General features: G+C 36.6%; 1 protein-coding gene across 3 annotated transcripts in view; it reads right to left on the bottom strand.

Moving 5' to 3' along the window:
- LRP1B (LDL receptor related protein 1B) overlaps positions 1 to 17,985 on the bottom strand; it is a 2,173,551-nt gene that overhangs the window by 657,046 nt on the left and 1,498,520 nt on the right. For all 3 annotated transcript variants that reach the window (XM_027561670.1, XM_027561656.1, XM_027561663.1), the window contains one exon: positions 13,265 to 13,414. In XM_027561670.1, the coding sequence (XP_027417471.1) occupies positions 13,265 to 13,414 (150 nt within the window). The remainder of the gene's footprint in view (positions 1 to 13,264; positions 13,415 to 17,985) is intronic.

Raw genomic sequence — 17,985 nt, 5'->3', positions numbered from 1 at the left:
AAATAAATGCCTAAGTGTGAAAAAAAATTGGAGCATTCTGTATAACTTTTTTGAATGTAACTATTTTCAATTAAAAATGTATTCTAGAGAGTAGTTCAAATCAATATATAGATTTAATTCATTTTTAATAGCTGCATAATATTTCATTTTATATGAACATTTCATGACTCATTTTGCTAGTCCTTTAAAATATACATGAAGGTTTCTTCCCCCAGACATCTAATTACAAGTACCACTACAAAGTATATGCTTACATACATCTCAGTGCACATATATCCTAGTGTAACTAGAGCTACAAGACAAATTTCTGAAAGAAACACAGGCTTTAAAGATGAAGAATCATGGATTAGAAAGCTTGCTACACTATTTACTAACCAGGTAACAGTGAGTGATTAATTTATGCTACTGAACCTCGGCTGGGAGCTCTGGAGTAAGCAGTGTTAATGGTATCTCTCTCAGGGGACTGCTGTGAGAATTGCATGAGTTACAATTTGTAAATTAAATACTAGAATGCTTTATTTATTTAGACCATCAATTACTATCATTAAAGAGAATAATGCTGGTAGGCCCAGCTGTGAGAGACCACCTTTAAGAGCTAAAGTTTTTGTTTTGTTTGTTCTAGAACTCTATCACTTGTGTGTGCTTTGGCATAATTTTTTTTTTTCTTCTTCTTCCATCAAGGTGTTTGGTTCCCTTGACAGCAAGCATTACTCAATACAGCACTTCTTTTCTTGCTTTTCTACATACATATGTATATAGAGTATGTGTCAGAAATGATTATGTTTACACACTTATGTGATTCATTTTCTTCCCTTTTCAATTCAAACCCTTATATTTGAAAGTATTTTCTTTTCACATTTATTTCAATATATATTTAAATTGGATAATATATTTATGGTTGTGATCATTCTGCATAAATATTTGCCTGTTCTGATTGAAAATACATTTTGATTGCTGTGGCACAGGTTTGGTGTGTATATGGTCATTGATTTATTTATTCATACATTTTACTGCTACTTAGTGAATGTACTCAGTGCAAAGCATCTTGTTGTGTGTCATGAATAATGCATATATGAATAAAATTTGGTCCCAAATTATGGAGAAATGAGACATGTTAGCTCATTAGGAAACACAAAATTTCATCACTTCTGAAAAATACAATGGGGCTCTGAGGAAAAAATTTTAAATACTGAGATATAATTAAAGTAGGACTTGAAGTGAATCCCAAAGGAAATAAACCCTGAATATTCATGGGGAGGACTGATGCTGAGGCCCCAATACTTTGGCCACCTGATATGAAGAGCTGACTCACTGGAAAAGACCCTAATGCTGGGAAAGATTGAGGAAAGGAGGATAAGGCGGCAACAAAGGATGAGATGGTTAGATAGCATCACCAACTCAATGGACATGAGTTTGAGCAAACTCCAGAGATAGTGGAGGACAGAGGACCCTGGGTGCTTCAGTCCATGGAGTCACAAAGTGACTGGCACCACTTCGTGAGGGAATAACAATAGTTGAAGTAGGCTTTGGAGGGCCTTTAGCCTGCCAGCCTCCTCCATCCATGGGATTCTCCAGGCAAGAACATTGGAGTGGGTTGTTGACATTTCCTTCTCCATTTCACCCATTAGGGTGGCTGATAAATATGAAAGGCAGCCAAAGAATAAGACAAATAGAAATAAATACGCCAAGATCAGATACAAGAGAACAATTTGCCTTGATGCATTGCAACTGAAGGGTAGGGGAGGACTGAATGAAAAGCAGAGTTATGACAGGGAAGGCTCTTCCTGGTAGTGGAAACAGCCCTTGGCATGAGTCAGGATCGGCTCAGCTTCAGTTTCAGAGGATTGGGTTTTCACAAATCTTCTTGACCCTATTTCTTTTTCTGTAAGGTGGGATGAATAATGCTTTGGGTTTTAACAAAACTTATTGATCCTTAAATTTCTTTTATCTAAGGTGGCACTAGCAGTAAAGAACCTGCCTGTCGATGCAGGAGACATCAGAAACACATGATTGATCCTTGGGTCAGGAAGACTCCCTGGAAGAGGGCATGGCAACACACTCTAGTATTCTTGCCTGGAGAATTCCAAGAACAGAAGAGCCTGGGAGGCTACAAGTCCATAGGGTGGCAAAGAGTTGGATATGACTGAAGTGACTCAGCATACATAAGGTAAACTAATAATGTCATGACAAACAGCTTCTGGTGAATGAAAAGGAGAAAAAAAATGAGCATTTCAGAATAAGGTCTGAGTGCGTATTCCAGCCTCTGAAATATTATGACCCAGGGAGGGGGTGCCACAGCAGGTCTGAACTTTGCAGATCTTAATAGCTTGGGGACCAGAGATATGAAGAGTGGAAAGAAGTTAAAGAGTTGTAGTAGCCTAAATAAAATGTTAGTGAGTGTCTAACTGGACTCTGAAAGCAAAACAAATAAAGGGGCAGAGCTATCATATATAAAAGGAAAACTGGCAATCTAAAGATCAGCCACAGGCTGGGGGAAGAAACTCATAAGTAGTAAGAACCCCTTGGAACTAAGTTTCAGCTGCTTTTCACATTCAGAGGGAGAGAAATATTCAGTAAGCTTTGACTAAAAAAAAAAAAAAAAAAGGAAAAAACTGCCCTTGAAAACATGTGAAGTGGACTTGCCTTGCACAAAACAGAGGAAATGACTTCTTAAGGTAGACTATTAAAGTCAAGAATTTGCAAGTTATCAGACCCACCACCTTGTCATAAGAATATAACATAGAATCCTTTCAGACTAGATTTCAGTATGAATCTGCAAGTGCTCTGTCTAAGGATCTTAACAAGACTAAATGCAGCAAACTCACAGCCTGTCACTTGCTATCATTTATATGTTTCATCGATGCTGTGACAGTTTGCTATAATAATTCATCTCAAGAAATAAAGTAGAAAAAAAAAGTTTTGATGATTTCTCTGTACCAGTTTTACTTGATTGATTATTGTACATACACTTTTTACATTTCTATTATTATTTATAGAGTGTATTTTAGATCTGAGGCAATTTACAAGTATGCAAACTGAGGGCTAGGTTATGCTTTATTTTTAATAAATTGTAACATATTATCATACCAAATATAATTCTGAAAAGAAAACAGAATCAAATAATGAAAGTATACCACAGAAATTAGCAGTGCAAACCTAAGTGTTAGTGTATATAGAGCCTAAATTTTTTGCCATTAAGCTTAAAGGCTTTTTTTTTTTTTTTTTTTCAGTCAGCAAAGAGACTAGATGATTGTGCTTTGTTGTAGAAGCTCCAGTGGGAACACTCAAATCATTTAATCCCCAAAAATATTTACACTGTATTTTCAAGCAAATAGATATGTCCTTATCTGTTATTCAGCTGGTTCTGCAAGCATTTAATCTGACAACCTTGGTTTCCCATTGCAAACTATCCATGCACTGGGAATTTTCACAGCAACTATTATGATGACTTTGATTTTGTAAAGTGAACTTCTGGAAACTATGAACAGATGTCTTTAAGGGCTACATTTAGTAAAGACTTTCAAGGGCTCCCTAAAGGGCAAATGATTATTTTGTTAACACTGCTTTAAAATAAAAGTGTTCATAGCCAAATTGAGAGAAGCTAACATTTTATTCAATACAGGACTGAGTTTGTTTCTGATAAGACAGTGAAAATGCACTCTCCCCCTTGAAGGATATTTTTTCTCTTCCTTGATTGATCCTAACAGTAGCCAAAATTCAATGTCCTTCTAATATTTACATATTAAGCTTATTCTTACAAATTGCTACTTGAAACAGATCAATAATATAATATATTTCAACTGTAGTTGGTAGCACATAAAACTTCAACTGAGAGGGTTTAAGTATCCACAGAAAATGTGTAGCTTTATTTACTTATTTATTTTGCCTTTACTGTTATTCAAAGTTTCTTTTATTATAAAGATAAGTTTGCCAGTTTATTCAAATGATGCTAAGAATCAGATGGTTGTTGAAGATAGTTACTTCAGATCAGATCAGTCGCTCAGTCGTGTCCGACTCTTTGCGACCCCGTGAACCGCAGCACGTCAGGCCTCCCTGTCCATCACCAACTCCCGGAGTTTACTCAGACTCACGTGCATCGAGTCAGTGATGCCATCCAGCCATCTCATCCTCTGTCGTCCCCTTCTCCTCCGGCCCCCAATCCCTCCCAGCATCAGAGTCTTTTCCAATGAGTCAACTCTTCACATGAGGTAGCCAAAGTACTGGAGTTTCAGCTATCATTCCTTCCAAAGAAATCCCAGGGCTGATCTCCTTTAGAATGGACTGGTTGGATCTCCTTGCAGTCCAAGGGACTCTCAAGAGTCTTCTCCAACACCACAGTTCAAAAGCATCAATTCTTCGGCGCTCAGCCTTCTTCACAGTCCAACTCTCACATCCATACATGATCACAGGAAAAACCATAGCCTTGACTGGACAAACCTTTGTTGGCAAAGTAATGTCTCTGCTTTTCAATATGCTATCTAGGTTGGTCATAACTTTCCTTCCAAGGAGTAAGTGTCTTTTAATTTCATGGCTGCAGTCACCATCTGTAGTGATTTTGGAGCCCAGAAAAATAAAGTCTGACACTGTTTCCCCTGTTTCCCCATCTATTTCCTGTGAAGTGGTGGGACTGGATGCCACGATCTTCGTTTTCTGAATGTTGAGCTTTAAGCCAACTTTTTCACTCCCCACTTTCACTTTTGGTATTTATAAAAAGTAGAAGCCTATTTTAAAACAACTAATTTGAGTAATCCTAGGTTGTAAACATCCACCAAATTCTCAACTAAAAGTTAAATTGAATAATTTTGCCCAACTTCTAAAAGATTAATATGAATTGTGATTTAACATAACTTTACACATTAATTTTATTTTTAGCCACAATTTTATTGCTTCTGGTGTACTACTTTAACTTAGATAATGGTTAATTTTAAACAATTTCCTTCACCCTGGGTTAATCTGTTAGTGATAAAATCATACAAGTTTTTAAAATTTTGTAGATCTTATGGTCAAAGCTCATATTTTTGCAGAATAGAAAATTAAAGGTAGAAGTCAGTAGTTGTCCCATATCCACTGCTGGTTAGTGAATATTAAGAACAGGAATCTAAAGTACATTTCTTCAACTGACGAAGTAACTTGAATGATCTCGAAGGACTCCCCAGGGGGCGCTAGTGGTAAATGACCTACCTGCCAATGCAGGATACATAAGAGAGGGGGGTTCAACCCCTGGGAACATACCCTGGAGGAGCAAATGGCAACCCACTGCAGTATCCCAGTGGGGAGAGAAACCTGACAAACTATAGTCGATAGGGTTGCAGAGTCAGACACCACTAAAGCGACTTAGAAGGCACAAAAATGAAAGTGAAAGTCCTGCAGTTGTGTCCAACTCTTTGCGATCCCGTGGACTATAGACAAGGTAACATTTCATTCTGAAAGTCTATGGTTTAGAATTTCCCTGGTGGTCCAGTGGTTAAGACTGCATTCCCAATGCAAGGGGCCTGGGTTGGATCCCTGATCAGGGGATTAGATCCCACATGCTGCAACTTAGACCTGGTACAAGCAAATAAATAAACAAATATTTGAAAAAAAAAAACTGTCTGATTTAAACACGTAAAGAATGCTACTAATATATATATACACATATGTGTGTGTGTGTGTGTGCACTCATGCATGCACGTGCACATGCGTGCTAAGTCACTTCAGTCATGTCCGAATCCATGCGACCCTGTGGACTGTAGCCCTCCAGACTCCTCTGTCCATGTGATTCTCCAGGCAAGAATACTGGAGTGGGTTGCCATGCCCTCCTCCAGGGAATATTCCTGATTCAAGAATTGGATCCTCATGTCTTACATCTCCTGCACTGGCAGACAGGTTCTTTAGCAACACACACATACACACTTCTTGACATTCAAGAAGAACTTGCCATGTTAACTTTGGAATTTGTATCTATAAATACCATGGTAAATACAATTTCCAAAGATCATATTGTACCACAAAATGAAACTAAAAAAGTACATGTATGCTTGAATCTCAATGGGTATACTATATATGCAATGGAGTAACATATGAGCTAATGAATAAAAAGCTCACTGAGTGTGAGCATGGGGTGGAGGTTTAAATTCAAAGTCACACCTCTTGTAGTGTCCAGGACTCAAACTCTTGCCTGAGCAAAACTTGACAAATTACTACGTGACATGTTTGAATGGACTGTATAAACATCACCTACGATTGAATAAGATGCTGACCATTAAATCAAAAAATATCAAGGATTTTCTATTCAGACACACAAATTTTGTCAAGTTTGCTTGAATAATTCCTGTGTCCTCATTTTATGGCTTCCTTGGTGGCTCAGATGGTAAAGAACCTGCCTGCAATGCAGGAGACCTGGGTTCGATCCCTGGGTTGGGAAATCCCCTTGAGGAGGGCATGGCAACCCACTCCAATATTCTTGCCTGCTGCTGCTAAGTCACTTCAGTCGTGTCTGACTCTGTGTGACCCCATAGACAGCAGTCCACCAGGCTCCCCCATCCCTGGGATTCTCTAGGCAAGAACACTGGAGTGGGTTGCCATTTCCGTCTCCAATGCATGAAAGTGAAAAGTGAAGGTCAAGTCGCTCAGTCGTGTCTGACTCTTAGCGACCTCATGGACTGCAGCCTACCAGGCTTCTCCGTCCATGGGATTTTCCAGGCAAGAGTATTGGAGTGGGGTGCCATTGTCTTCTCTGAATATTCTTGCCTAGAGAATCCCAATGGATAGAGGAAACTTATTTCTACAGTCCATGGGGTTGTAAAGAGTTGGACATGACTAAGCGACTGAGCACAGAACAGCCTCACTTCTATTTTAAATCTATAGTCCATTTGCCCCAGGTCTTTCCTGACTCACCCTGAATGTATAAAATAGAGCTAAGTTAACATCCTGCTATTTCCTGAATTCCATCTTAATTTTCTCCAAATATTATTAAGCCTATTTCTGGCAGTACATTTATTTCACTTGTGTATTTTCCTTTAAATCCATGAACTGATTTTTCTAACTTTCTCTTCAGTGCAGATAAAATATATGCAGTCTGCTCTCAAACTGCATACACTGTCAGTGAAGAGGAACAGTATGTTAAATATAATCCATAAATAAGTCACTAACTCTAATTTTAATCAATAGTTTTAACCTCTTTCTCCTCATAAAGGCACTTAAGAGTGAATAGGAACTTGATTAATTTGTGGTTACCTTACTGTATCCTGAAGACATTAATGATCACGAAAATGCCAAAAATTATGAGAAAAGGGTGAATAAAAACAAACAAAAAAGTTCTATATCTGAGAACTAGCTAATCAAAAGTTGAATATAGCATACTGACTGTACACTATTTGGAAACATAAACCATTTGAAAATCATGTCGAAAATGTTTTAGAGTAAACTTATCTCATGGAACTGAAGTATATTTATAAAAGAAAATTCTTTTAAAAATTACTGTTAAATACTGAGAAAAATTATCTAAGAAAAATAAGAATTAGACAATTTTAGAGCTATTAGCTATTGTTTTCGAAAGCAAAAACTATTATATTTATTGTGTACATGTATGCTCAGGCACATGTACAATTTTTCAATCCTATACATGTACTATCTTTTCAATCCTATAGACTGTAGCCCACCAAACTCCTCTGTCCATGGGATTCTACAAGCAAGAATGTTAGAGTGGGCTGTCATTTCCTCCTCCAAGGAACATTCCTGACCCAGAGATTGAACCTGCCTCTCTTGCATTCTCTTGCATTGGCAGAGGGATTCTTTACTATTGTGCCACCTGGGAAGCCCATTATATTTGTTAGCTCTGATATCTGGGAAAAGACAATTGACAAAGTCATTTTTTTTTTTAATGGGAAAGAATTTGATGTCCAAAGTTTTAGGCTAGGTCAGCTTATATTTGATAACTAGGAAAGTATTTTAGTAAGTTTGGCTGCTTTAACAAATACTATAGATTGGGTAACTTAAATAACAGATATTTATTTCTCACAGTTCTGGGGGCTGGAAGTCCAAGATCAGGATGCCAGCACTTGCTTGCTGTATTCTCACACCGTAGAGAGAGATAGTGAGTCTAGCTCTCTGGTCTTTTTGAAGGACACTAATCCCATTATGGGAGCTCTAATGGCATGACCTAGTTACTTCCCAAAGGCCCCCTCCTAATACCTTCATATTAGGGCTTCAACATATAAATTAGGGGAAATGCAAACATTCAGTCCAGAGCAAAAGGTAATAGAAGTTAAATAGCCATTGTACACAATGTGTAAATCACTTCAGACTCACTGGATAAAAAGTGAATCACAAACAACATTGCATTTGAACCATGGCTAACTTTAAAGATGTCTCACCTGGTAAATTATCAGAATCACCCATGAAGATTTGATATTATTAAATTATTTAAAAAGATCTTTTTTTCAGAACAAAAATTTTAAAATATAACATAAAAGTTGAAAACAAAAGGAACAACTGAAACGGTTTTTGTTGGTTCATATGGCATTCCTTCACTCTTCTTGGACATTCAGCCTAAAACCTAAATTTTTATTCTTACTCATATACTTTTATATCTCTTTCCCCTGATTTTTTTTTCTTTTTTGCCCCTTAACAGTTACCTATAATTCTATGGGTTTTCTACCCTACTTATTGTCTGTCTTCCTTGCTTTTCTGCAAGTTTGATGAAGTCAGGAGTCTTACTACCATATATAACAGTGCCTGCTACATGGTAGGCAGTAATAAATATTTGTTAAAAGAATGAATAGAAATGAATATCCACTGATATTAGGATATAAATTCCACATCCAGAAATTACATTTCTTTGTCAACAATGAAGTAACTCAAATAAAAGGTTGACCTCACATTCATGTTTTTTATCTATATGTGCCTCAGGCAAAATACAGTCTGGTGGAATAAGACCATGAAAGCCTTGTAGGAAATCATGTCCTGTTCATTAGAAGAGGAACCCTTTCTCCCCTGTAAAATAAATCAGCTCTACCAGATTTTTTTTTTTTTTTCTACAAGTCCCCTCTAACAGTATACTACTACTAAGTCACTTCAGTCGTGTCCGACTCTGTGTGACCCCATAGACGGCAGCCCACCAGGCTCCCCCGTCCCTGGGATTCTCCAGGCAAGAACACTGGAGTGGGTTGCCATTTCCTTCTCCAATGCATGAAAGTGAAAAGTGAAAGTTAAGTCGTTCAGTCATGTCCGACTCTGTGCGACCCCATGGACTGCAGCCCACCAGGCTTCTCCGTCCATGGGATTCTCCAGGCAAGAACACTGGAGTGGGTTGCCATTTCCTTCTCCAATGCATGAAAGTGGAAAGTGAAAGTGAAGTCGCTCAGTCGTGTCCGACTCTTAGCGACCCCATGGACTGCAGCCTACCAGGCTCCTCCGTCCATGGAATTTTCCAGGCAAGAGTACTGGAGTGGGGTATAGATGGGCATTAACTGTCTTAATTCCATCCTCTTCAAGCTACAGTTCAAAGTCAGTAATATAAAAGATGACAGAAAGAAGGTGTGGTACATGTATACAATGGAATATTAACTCAATCATTTAAAAAAATGAACTAATGCCATTTGCAGCAACAGGATGGACCTAGAGATTGCCATACTAAGTGAAGTAAGTCAGACAGAGGAAGAAGATATATGCTGATATCCATTATATGCAGAATCTGAAAAGAAATGATAAAATTGAACTTATTTACACAACAGACTCACAGACTTAGAGAATGAACTTATGGTTACCAGGGGGAAAAGATTAGGGATATTTAAAATGGATAACCAACAATGACCTACTTATAGTACAGGGAACTCTGCACAATAGTACGTGGCAGCCTGAATGGGAAGGAAATTTGGGGAAGAATGGACATATGTATAATATATGGCTGAGTCCTTCTGCTGTCCACTTGAAACTATCAAGAAATTATTAATTGGCTATACTCCAATATAAAATAAATATTATATAAAATCCCAAATATGTATGGGTATTACATGTTTAAATTAATGAAAATTAAAAAAAAAAAAAAAGAATAATGGAACCAGAGATGGTAGCTAACTGGTGCCTCTGAGCTGAATCAAACACATAGAGGATTGTTATAGTAATATTGTTGTTATTATTTGGTAGTTAGTTTTCTGGTTTGTAGGGTGTTATCCTTCACAATTAGCTTATACAGTATGTTGGCCGGCATGGTATATTTTTAAATGTGATTATGGACTAACATTAAAAATTGTGAGATAATTGAATCATGGATTTCTTGCTTCTTGTGAAAAATGAAAGCTCTGACACAACTGGTTAACATTCCTTATGCCAAAAATTAGTGGAACTGAGAGGTGTTCTACCTCAAGTGCTCCATTAGCTCTCTCCAGTTTTATCACACTTCCTGCCATTCTCAAGTCTAGGTATTAAAGCCTAGACTCAGTTGCTACTTACTAATATGTTGTGCTACTGCATTATTATACCTGTTATTCATAACTTGCCTTTCTCTATTAAATAAGTACTTGAGTCTGTGAATCTGTTCATCATTAATGAACGAGCTCTATGGATGGAAGGACATATGAATTAGTTATCTGTTGCTGTGTAACAAGTTAACCCCAAAACTTAGGATCTTAAAACAGTAAATGTTTATTTTTTCACATGGTTTCTATGGATCCAGAATCTGGGAGCCACTGGAGGAAGCTGGTAGGCTGCAGTCCATGGGGTCACTAGAGTCGGACACGACTGAGCGACTTCACTTTTCACTTTCATGCATTGGAGGAGGAAATGGCGACCCACTCCAGTGTTCTTGCCCGGAGAATCCCAGGGACGGGGGAGCCTGGTGGGCTGCCGTCTATGGGGTCGCATAGAGTTGGACACGACTGAAGCGACTTAGCAGCAGCAGCAGCATGTGAGTGGCTGGTGCTGGTTTGGACTCTCTCCTGAGGTTGCTGTAATATATTGGCTTTGGATATAGTCAGCTGAAATCTTGACTGTGCTGAGGGCTTCAAGAAGACTCCCTCATATGGCTGTTGGCTAGAGGTCTCAGTTCCTTGCTATATGAACTTCCCCAGAGGGCTGCTTGTGGAGCCTCACAACATGTCCCTGGCTTTGCCCAGAGTTAGTGACCCACGAGATAGAGGGCAAGAAGGAAGGCTCATGATTTTTATGATCTCATCTCCAAAGTCACACACCATCACATCAGCCTTATTTTATTCATTAGACGTGAGCAACTAAGTCCAGCCCACACTCAAGGGGAGAGAAGTTGAATTCTACCTCTTGAAAGAAGTATCAACGTCTTTGGGAGACTTAGATGTAGCAATTTTGGTCTTTGGGTCTTGCACTTGGTTGACTCATCAAACAATTCCTTTATTTTAATCTAATGTCCTACTACTTTACTTGATTTAATATTTCAAAGCTCTTTTCAGTTTATTTTGTATATACCATTCCAAGTAAAATTGGGAACCCCGAAGACTTACAAGATATAATATTTGAGGTTCAAAAAAACTGAACAATGTGTCCAAAGAGATTATTAACTCAATTTTTAGGAAAACCACTCCTAAATCTTAATGAAACACAAACTTTAAGTTACTTTTCACCTAGGTAGTCTGAGGAGCTGGCATATAACCAGTCACAACATATTAATAATTATTTCTTTGTTCCTGAATGTGCAACTTCAAAAAGAATCACTGTAGGCAAATTTCTTCTTAAACATTTGTACCTGTAATCATCAGCAATCCCCTGGATAGTGGTAAGATTCTTTTATTTTAACTTTTTTTATTGCCTTTTTTACATGACTATACTATTCAGTCTCAGCAGGAAGCAGGTCATCACCCTTTATACCAGCCCCAAAGAAAAAGAGTATAGAGGCTCTGAATGAAGAAAGGGGAATCTCAACAGAAGGGCAAATTCAAAGACAAGATAGGGAACTTCGGAGAGTAGACATTGCTCATCTGCTTCTCTATGGTGATGTCCTTTAAGACCTCAAACTGATGATATATTTTGATATATCTAGTTGATGCACTGACAATATAGATATTAATAGGTTTTGTTTTAATTCATTTTTTATCTTCCAGGGTTAATCAAATTATGGTGACAGGGAGAGGTACACATATATAACTATCCACTTGTTAAAAGAAAAAAATGTTAATTTACTCAAGGTTGGTTCCCATATGGCACTGATGTCATGTAAGATGCACACCACTGACCCAATATATACATAATGATTTCATCCAAGTTTTTTCTTTACTTTACAGCAGAAAACAAAATTGGTGTTTTTATTGTTAAAATGGACTACTGTGCCATTTCTTGAGATTTTGTTCATAGCAATGAGTTCTGTAAGTTTAGTATTCATTTCCTACTCACAGCAAGGTTGGTAGCAATCATGTTAGCAGAAATAAATTTTTATAAAGCCTACATTTTTCTATAAGGCAATGATTTTTATAGTACATAAATTATGTGATATGTATATACATTCACTGAAAGTCATCCCTTGAAATGTTATGACATATTTGTAACATGCTTCCTCTACTTATCAGGTTCCTTGGCTACAGTATTTGCCAGTGGCTTGATTTCATGATTTTATTGGAACTCAGTTTTTGAAAACATAGTATGAATGTTGTTTTGGGAATTGTTGCAGTTTATCAAACCATTTTAAGAATTTAAACTCTGCTGTTTTTATTCAGGTGATTTAAACTATGTACAAATACACAAAAATCATTTTTTTCTTCTTAATTTGGTAAAGTCAAGTAATACAAACTAATCTTACTTTCTTATTGCTTTATGAGACAATTTTAAATAAATTTCTACTCTAACCACTTGTCAGGTATAATCCTTGTGCATTTGTGTATGTACAAAGCATTTTCGTGAAAGAATTTAAATCATTAGTCAATGATACTGTGGACTTGTTTTTTCAATTATCTGTGTATATCAAGCTATCCTTTATAAGCAGAGATAAGATTTTTCTTTATTTTGACAAATACCCACTGCCATTGCACTTTAGAATATTATAGTAGAACATGGAAAATAATAGTTAAAATAATATCAATAATAATAAGCCAAGAATCAATAACAGTGAAGTTAGTATTGCTAACAGTCCCTGACCTGGATAATCTTATAAGTTTGTTTGATAAGGTTAAGAAAAAAAGAAAAGAAAAACTCTCTTAGAGATGTGCAACTTGAATGTGCTTCTAGTGTTAATGGAGCAGTAACTTTTTTAAGCTTTTAATAGGTCATAATTAATCAAACCCAATCAATACAAGCATCCGAGATATAGAACCATTGTACTTACCCATGATGGTTAGGGCTGTAGCTTTTGTTAATTCTTCTTTCATTGTCTCTATTACTTCTAAATTACTGCCATCCAGGTTGCATCTATTTATGGTTCCATTTCCTGAACTGATCCAATAAAGTTTGTTTTCCACATAGTCTATTGATAGACCTGTAATTAAATGATACAACTTAACCATAACGGTAGCCACTTAAACTGTAATATTCACCTAGCACTGGATTTGGGGGAAAGAATAAGTTGCAAGCTCAGATTTTTGTTTTTAAAAATATGATCTGGCTAACAGGGAGATTCAATACTGTTTTAACTATTAGTCAAAAAATATACTTTTATAACACAATGGTTATCTCTGATTATCACAATAATCTTGCAACTTTAAGATTGCTTCATTTTACAGATAAGGAAAACAATACCCAAAATAGTCAAGAAATCTATTTGAGGCCACAGTAGGTAAGTGGACATTCCAGAGATTTTAAGGTTTCTGTTTCTAAATTGAGTGTTTTCTTTCTTCATTATACTGCTTTGCCTCAGAAAGCATTACTGTGTAACACTTATTAGGGACACTTATTTTATTAATGAAATTTCTAATTTCCCCTTTACTTTCAGTAAAATCTACCTTAGAAAGTTACAGATTTAAAGTGGTGGTTTTCAGTACTCTTCAAGTAAATCCAAAGATAGAATTTCAACAATTAATAATTTCACTGAAGTGTGGCAATGAATTGAGCTCATTTAGGAGCTGTCATTGAGAAATAAACCATACAGAAAAGAAGTGAACCAAGCCAATGGCTTAAGACCATTGTCCCTGCAGGATGTGTCACTGTAAGTTCACTTTATAGTAGTTTATGAACAATTCCCTACATTATAGGGGTGTTCTTGGTTTTCAAATGTCTCAGGACACGTATATTTTGGTTGCCAAGGATATACATCTAATTAATTATAGGCATACTCAGTAGGTTCATGATCCACCCACGTTATAAAATGAATGCTGTGGCTTCATGTTGGTGTTCTGTGACTCACAACTATTAATACTTGTGAAAGAAGCATATATGGGTACAAAGCAGCCATACAATAAATAATCTGTTTATGGGACCTCCCTCACAGAATGAAGTGAATAAAAGACACAAAAAAGTCCCTTCTCTATTAAAACAAAACAAAACAAAAAACCAAAAACCTAAGATAAAAAAGGAAAAAAAGAGGAAAGGAAGAAAAGGTAAGAAAAAAGGGAAGATGGAAGAAAGAAGGAAAACAAACAGAGAATCACTGAGTTCAATTGCACGGAAAAAGTGATAACATAGCTTAATACTCTCAACTACAGTTAGTGAGCCGACCAGTTTTAATCAAGTAGCAACAATAAAACAAGTCTATATAATATCCAAGCTATTTACTGACTTATTGGTATGTTTTCTTGATGAAAGTCTGGAAAGTTTACCAGGAAATCACAAGGTATAGAATTAGACACTGAAGGGATAAAGTTTTCAAAAAGAATTTTTATAAATACTGTGGGTCATTAGCTTTCATTACTACCACAAAATAATCAAAAGCTACATAGTCATATTCTATGAGATAATATTTTCATGGTGAAAGTCATTCATCATTCTTTTGTTTTCTTTTTAATGAGAGAAAGTTTGGTTATTCTGTATGTAGTTCCTAAGCCACCACCATATATCTTTTCTAGTATAAATAAATTCTGGTTTAGACACCTTAATGTTATAAGTGGTCTATTTTACCTTCTACTTAGTTGACCATCTAAAGCATATAATTCCATCTTTAATTCAGCTGAAGCATATCTTTACTATAGATTTATGGTTCAAATATAACCCCAAAGTTTCTGTTGCTGAATTTTCAACAGGAATCAAATTAACAAATTCTCTTTAAGGCAGGGTATCTATCACCCTAGATATTCTAAATTTTATTTCTCAATCAAGTTAAATCATCAGAGAATTATTTGCATTTTTAGATTGTTAAGGCTTTGTCTCTCTCTCTGAATTTCTTCTGAATTGGACTTTAGCATTTGCTCTTGGTATAAATGAAAGGTGCCATAAGAAGTAGCCATAGGAAACCCACTGTTATACTTCACAGGATATAGTGTCTGAAATAATACATCACACTGTGACCTCTTTATATAAGGACCCGTGGGAGGAATTTCTCTCAGGGCTCAGTGCCAGGAAAAGCTTTATGTGGAAAATATAAAAATTGTAACTGATCATATTTCTGTCTTTGCTTTGGCTGCAAAGAAACCGAAGAGTCAGATTTGTGACCCATCTCCAGCACTTGTAAAGCATTTGCATTTATACCACAAACTTGCCTCCTGGCTTCAACAGAGAGTTCTAATTACCCTACACCTTGATTTTTAAAATTAATATTTCTGTCTATTTCATCTTAGGGAATGTTTTTAAGTGTCCTCAACCCTTATCAGAAAAACATCTACTTTTGCTTTATTAACTACGCTAAAGCCTTTGACTGTGTGGATCACAACAAAATGTGGAAAAGTTTTAAAGAGATGGGAATACCAGACACCTGACCTGCCTCCTGAGATATCTGTATGCAGGTCAGGAAGCAACAGTTAGAAATGGACATGTAATAATAGACTGGTTCCAAATAGCAAAAGGAGTATGTCAAGGCTGTATATTGTCACCCTGCTTATTTAACTTATATGCAGAGTACATCATGCGAAATGCCAGGCTGGATAAAGCACAAGCTGGAATCAAGATTATTGGGAGAAATATCAGTAACCACAGATATGCAGATGACACCTCCTTTATGGAAGAAAGCAAAGAAGAGCTAAAGAGCCTCTTGATGAAAGTGAAAGGAGAGTGAAAAAGTTGGCTTAAAGCTCAACATCCAGAAAACTAAGATCATGGCATCTGGTCCCTTCACTTCACGGCAAATAGATGGGGAAACACTGGAAACAGTGAGACTTTATTTTGGGGGCTCCAAAATCACTACAGATGGTGACTGCAGTCATGAAATTAAAAGACACTTGCTCCTTGGAAGAAAAGCTATGACCAACCTAGATAGCATATTAAAAGGCAGAGACATTACTTTACCAACAAAGGTCCATCTAGTCAGTTATGGTTTTTCCAGTAGTCATGTATGGATGTGAGAGTTGGACTATAAAGAAAGCTGAGCACCAAAGAATTGATGCTTTTGAACTGTGGTGTTGGAGAAGACTCTTGAGAATCCCTTGGACTGCAAAGAGATCCAACCTGTCCATCCTAAAGGAAATCAGTCCTGAGTATTCATTGGAAGGACTGATGCTGAAGCTGAAACTTCAATACTTTGGCCACCTGATGAGAGGAACAGACTTATTTGAAAAGACCCTGATGCTGGGAAAGTTTGAAGGATGGAGAAGGGGATGACAGAGGATTAGATGATTGGATTATATCACCGACACAATGGACATGAGTTTGAGTAAGCTCCGTGAGTTGGTAATGGACAGGAAAGCCTGGCGAGCTGCAATCCACGGGGTCGCAGAGTCGGAAACGACTGAGTGAGTGACTGAACTGAACTGAACAACCCCTTTTTGGAAAGAGAGGGTACATACTGAATATGCTCAACTCCACACTAACCCACAATATCAGAACTTTCTCAACTAGCTAAAATTCTGCAGTTTCTAGACTCAAACTTAGGTTTTGTAAAGCAGTGACACAGAGCAAGGAAATTGCAGATTTTGGGCCATAGTTCCCCAGTTTCTACTACTCTACATCTTTGTTCCTAGATTGTGAGTGCTGAGGGGAAAGGAACTGTGTGTTCGTGAGCTTTTTGTCTTTAGCACAGAGCATGATGCCTAGAGCAGAGATAAAATTATAAATCTTGAATGAAGGTATGGGTTATTTAATTAACTCCATTTTGAAATAAGTTGTCTTCAAGGAGTTCTACCTAGTAAAGTTGAATTATCTCCACAACAATTTCCTTTAAATATAGTACCTATCTCCATATATTATGAAGATAGGGATGAAGCACAGTGATTCAATAGAGCTACTTGGTATGGCTTAGATTTTTTAATATCAGTGTTAAAAAAAGTACTTTAGGATTAATAATTTAAGGTTCACAGGGAAAAAAAGGTAAAGTTCATATTTTAACCTGTATCTGTTTTCACTTAGCCACCTACATATACCTTTCTCCTGTCAGATATATTAGTTAATCCCTGAATGCTCTTGAGCATGTTTATTTCCAGATATATACAAGAGAATTGAAATATTTAAAAAATCTTATTATGAATTTATAAATTGGTTACATATGTTTTCATAGATTAGTATGTTTCGAAGCAACTATTTATAAATCTCATTAATATAAATATTTTTACATACAACTTAAAAATTGTGTTATTATGTTTAGGTCTTAGCAACACTGAAGAATTAATTGGTATCCTTCTATTGGAATAATTTCTGAATCAGATCTCTGTTTCAAAAGATAAATCATTTAGCAGTGAACACAGTGGTTTTGATGCAATTGAAGCTACTTATTGCTTTTAGCATGCTAAGTCAATAGCCACGAGAAAACAGATCAAATGTGAGCACGCCTATAAAAGTGTCCTGGAATGTACACAAATAAATGTAATTATGTCTGTACTGGAAGATTCTCAGTGGGTGACTAAGACTAAAAAGTCCTGAAAGGGCTCTAATGTCTGTCTGAAGAATATGCCATTAGTGCATTACTAATACACTCTGCATTAGAGTCCTTTCTGCCAGATATATTTATTTTTAAAATTATCTGGATCTGTT

The sequence above is a fragment of the Bos indicus x Bos taurus genome, chromosome 2 (assembly GCF_003369695.1).
Source record: "Bos indicus x Bos taurus breed Angus x Brahman F1 hybrid chromosome 2, Bos_hybrid_MaternalHap_v2.0, whole genome shotgun sequence".
Classification (NCBI taxonomy): domain Eukaryota; kingdom Metazoa; phylum Chordata; class Mammalia; order Artiodactyla; family Bovidae; genus Bos; species Bos indicus x Bos taurus.
This window is presented reverse-complemented; position numbering and strand designations above follow the sequence as displayed.